General features: G+C 48.0%; 1 protein-coding gene across 1 annotated transcript; it reads right to left on the bottom strand.

The window, feature by feature from the left end:
* Positions 1-782: 782 nt before the first annotated feature.
* LOC125515810 lies at positions 783-3,625 on the bottom strand. Its single transcript, XM_048681314.1, has 3 exons — positions 3,148-3,625; positions 2,318-2,628; positions 783-1,196 (listed from the first exon to the last, which is right to left on the bottom strand). Exons 1-2 carry the CDS (start codon positions 3,514-3,516, stop codon positions 2,371-2,373), a joined length of 627 nt encoding a protein of 208 aa, XP_048537271.1. The 5' UTR covers positions 3,517-3,625; the 3' UTR covers positions 783-1,196; positions 2,318-2,370.

The following is a 3,625-nucleotide window of genomic DNA, read 5'->3' as shown; positions in this document are numbered from 1 at the left end:
GATGGCCCACGCGAGCGCGAATGCCACGTAGGGGAAGACCCTGGCGGCGACGCGGAGGGCGCGCCGGACCGCCAGCATCGGCACGAGGGCGGAGCGCGTGAGCGCCAGCGCCGCGACGACGATCCGCGGCGGCGGCGGCGGCGACGGCGAGGGCGGCACATTTTCGGCGACGGCCATCGATCGGTATGGGAAACGCTAGCTCCTGGAAGCTCCTCGCCCTGGGCTCGATGGGGGCGGAGTGGTTGGGCTGCGCGGCGAGGGGCAGACGGGTTTGTGGGAAATGGGAGTTAAACTGAATGCGTGCACGGTTACAAGCATATATGCGCGCGAGAGAAGGAGAGGAGTGCATACGTGAGATCCTACAAACCAGGAGAGGAGTGCATGCGTGAGACTAGGCAAAATGTCCTTCAGGACCCTGATTTCCATGGAGACTTCCTGGACGCGCAGTTGGGCAATGCTCCGTCTCAGGTTTGGCCGGGTATTGTAGAGAACTAGATTTTTTTTTTTTTTTTTGCAGAGGCCCATATGTGCTCGTTGCCCCAACCCGACTGATCGCGTGATGAGCTTATTAACCCCGCCACAAGGACGTGGAATTCCGCGTAGGATGCTTAAATTGAAGGCTACAACTACAATCCAGGGACGGAGGGAGTGCAATACGACATGCCAGCAGGTAGAGCCACATTAGATGACCACCCCTGATAAAGGATATTCGAAATGGCAACGCATACATAACCCACCTGCAGAACGTTCTTACCGTGCAGGTGCATACAACATACAAGTACGCAAACCGACGGCAGTGAATTCACGAGATTAATGTCTCACGGAATCATTTTCTTCCAATAGGGCAGTACAAAGAGATCGCTAACGAATTCCACCATCATATATACACCAATACTCTAGTGCAAGCCTAGTGAGGAGTACCAAATATCACCAACAGACTCATAATTAATGACCCAAGAAACATCATGGGCATTGACGATTAGGATCTACCAATAGCAGAAATAAGCACGTCTACAAAAGTTTTGATGGCTAATGACGATTAGATAGAGTCTACTAATGGTACAAAGAAGCAAGTCTGCAGAAACTTTCTTTTTCCTCTGAAAACTTGCATCTGTTGGGATCACTCACAACCATCAGCAGAATGAGTACTGTAGCTCTTGCAGAATTCTCCGGACACCTTCTCTTCTTAGCTTCGTCTGCCAATAACACAACCCAAAATTTGATCAGATTACCACATATAAGAACATTGTCATATCAACATTTCCAACAGTACAGTTTCAAGTAGTATAAGTCCAAAGGCAATGCCACTCATTTTCCAGCAATGAAGTAACTTCTATCTTGTGAGATATTACAGAATTCGAATCTTTCTCGTCCTTTCAATTGGTAGTGCTAACAAACACAGAACTAATGATATGAAAATGCAACTCCAGAAATCAACTGTTCTCAAAGGCACGTCTGCCAACATGTAGTGGCATAGCACCACATTAAAGTACTAGATGTGCGTCCATTTACTGTCATGTTATCTATTTACATGATCAAACAATTTACTTCTTCTTACTAATAAAGTATAAAAGCATTAAACTGTGTCACAGAACAGCGGAAAGCCACAATGGTAATCCTACCAAAATGTATTGGGCATAGCGCCACATAAAAGTGATAACTGTTAAAGAACTAGAGGTGTGCCATTTTACCGTCATGTTACTTATTTACATGATCAAACAGTTTACTTATTTTTACCAGAGTCACGAAACAAGGCACAAAGTCACAATTGCCAAATGCAGCTAAGAAGAGTAGACTCGTATGCCATAGACAAAACTTGAAAACTTTGGGTCCTCCCATTGGTTTCAACGGGGCAAGTATCAGTGACAAGAGTTCTCAAACAATGTTACAATCTCACTCGCTGCAAAGATACAACAGTCACAGCGGACCATGGAGCGTAAACAGTTAATATTACTTTTTTCTAATACGTTGAATCGATCATTTTAATGAGCATCACTTGGTAACAAAGGCATACATACAGTAGAAGTGTAGAACTGCATCAGTTGGCATCCTGCGCAATTTAAAATCGATGCCAAACCCAATTTTATCATGAATGCTAATATGCAATGACCAGAGGAAATAGCAAAATCTTTATTGGTTTTATATAGAACAATGCTCCATCTTAACAAATATCAACACCAGCAGTCACTAAGTTAAGATAAATGATGGCAAACTAACAACAGTGACTGTTTTCATGCTATTAAGAGACTACAGAAAATATGCAGATTATATAATTGAAAAAGAACTGGGGAGCAAAGCAAAGGGGGAGGAGGTATACCTCAACAGAACTGTGATGGTGCTTTCCTGACCGCCTGGTACTCCCTCCAGAGACTAAGAAAGAGAGCTGGGATCACAACGCAAGCTGTCGCGTCTCGCGTGTATACCAAATGTCCCCACATCCTCGATTACAGAACCAACCATTTCCCCCTGAGATATCGATCCCTCCACATGTGGCGACATCATTGCTACCAGAAGACCAGCGAGCGCTAGCAGGAAGAAGGCCACATCCGCGACCAATCCAAGCACCGCAGGGCGCAGAAGCCTAAACAAGCCTGCAACCGACTCCCGCGTGATTGGTCCGGAGGCGCTCTGAGGAGGACAACAATTTCAATAAGACCATACGGATGAACAGTATATATGGAATGGTTCGGAAATAGTAGGATGCAAATGAAGTGATGAACACACATGCAAGTAAACTAGTACTACTGCTGCTGCTGCTACTACACATCAGGACAACCTGAACTACGAAATTACTACTCCCTCCATTCCACAATGTAGTGCTTCCTCTATCCCCGTGCTTCAATTTTGACCGTAAATTTAACTACCAAGACCGATTGCGGCGGGAGCAAAAGTTATATCAGTGAATTCATATTCGAAATAAGTTTTTAATTATGTAACTTTTTCTCCCGCCGCAGTCGGTCTTGTAAGTTAAATTTATGGTCAAAGTTCGACCTCGGAAAGCGCGGGCGCACTATATTTTTTAGAATGGAGGGAGTAACTACTAAGTACTAACGTAATATATATGGCAACTTAATTAGAACATAATGGCCTATGTACTGCTGTAATTCGACCGGAATAATGGTCACAGGGAGTTAATTTGCGCGATACCTTCTTGAATCCCGGAGTGGATCCAGATACAAGTGCAATCACGCAGGCCACGCACGCCCACAGGACGGCAAGCGCGACGAACACAAGGAAGCTGCAGACGCAGACCTTGAGAGCCCCGTACGTGAGCACCTGGAGGAAGAGGAAGGGGGCGGAGCCCTCGCCCCAGGAGCGGCGCGCCACGATCTGTGCAGCCGCGGCCACGGAGGTGACCCACGCAGCGGCGAAGCACAGGCAGGCGAGGGCTCCCCCCGCGACGCAGAGGACGCGCCCGAGCGCCAGCATCGGGGTGAGGGCGAAGCGCACGACGACGACGATCCGCGCCGGCGGTGGCGGCGGCGGCGAGGGCAGCACCGCGTCGGCGACGGCCATCGGTACGGGAAACCCTAGCTCCTCGTCCTTGAAGGAGCGGAGTGGTTGGGTCGCGCAGCAAGGGGGCGGAGTAGGAGTGTTGGGTTGGGGGTTTGTGGGAAATGGGGAT

This window comes from Triticum urartu, chromosome 6 (genome assembly GCF_003073215.2).
Source record: "Triticum urartu cultivar G1812 chromosome 6, Tu2.1, whole genome shotgun sequence".
NCBI lineage: Eukaryota > Viridiplantae > Streptophyta > Magnoliopsida > Poales > Poaceae > Triticum > Triticum urartu.
The sequence above is the reverse complement of the archived record's forward strand: the minus strand, read 5'-3'. Positions and strand labels throughout refer to the sequence as shown.

Excerpts from the sequence above, each read along its gene's own strand:
- LOC125515810 (XM_048681314.1), bottom strand. The coding sequence starts at position 3,516 with ATGGCCGTCGCCGACGCGGTGCTGCCCTCGCCGCCGCCGCCACCGCCG. Across the intron at positions 2,629-3,147 it reads CCACTCCGGGATTCAAGAAG|AGCGCCTCCGGACCAATCAC; the intron begins GTATCGCGCAAA and ends TGTCCTCCTCAG.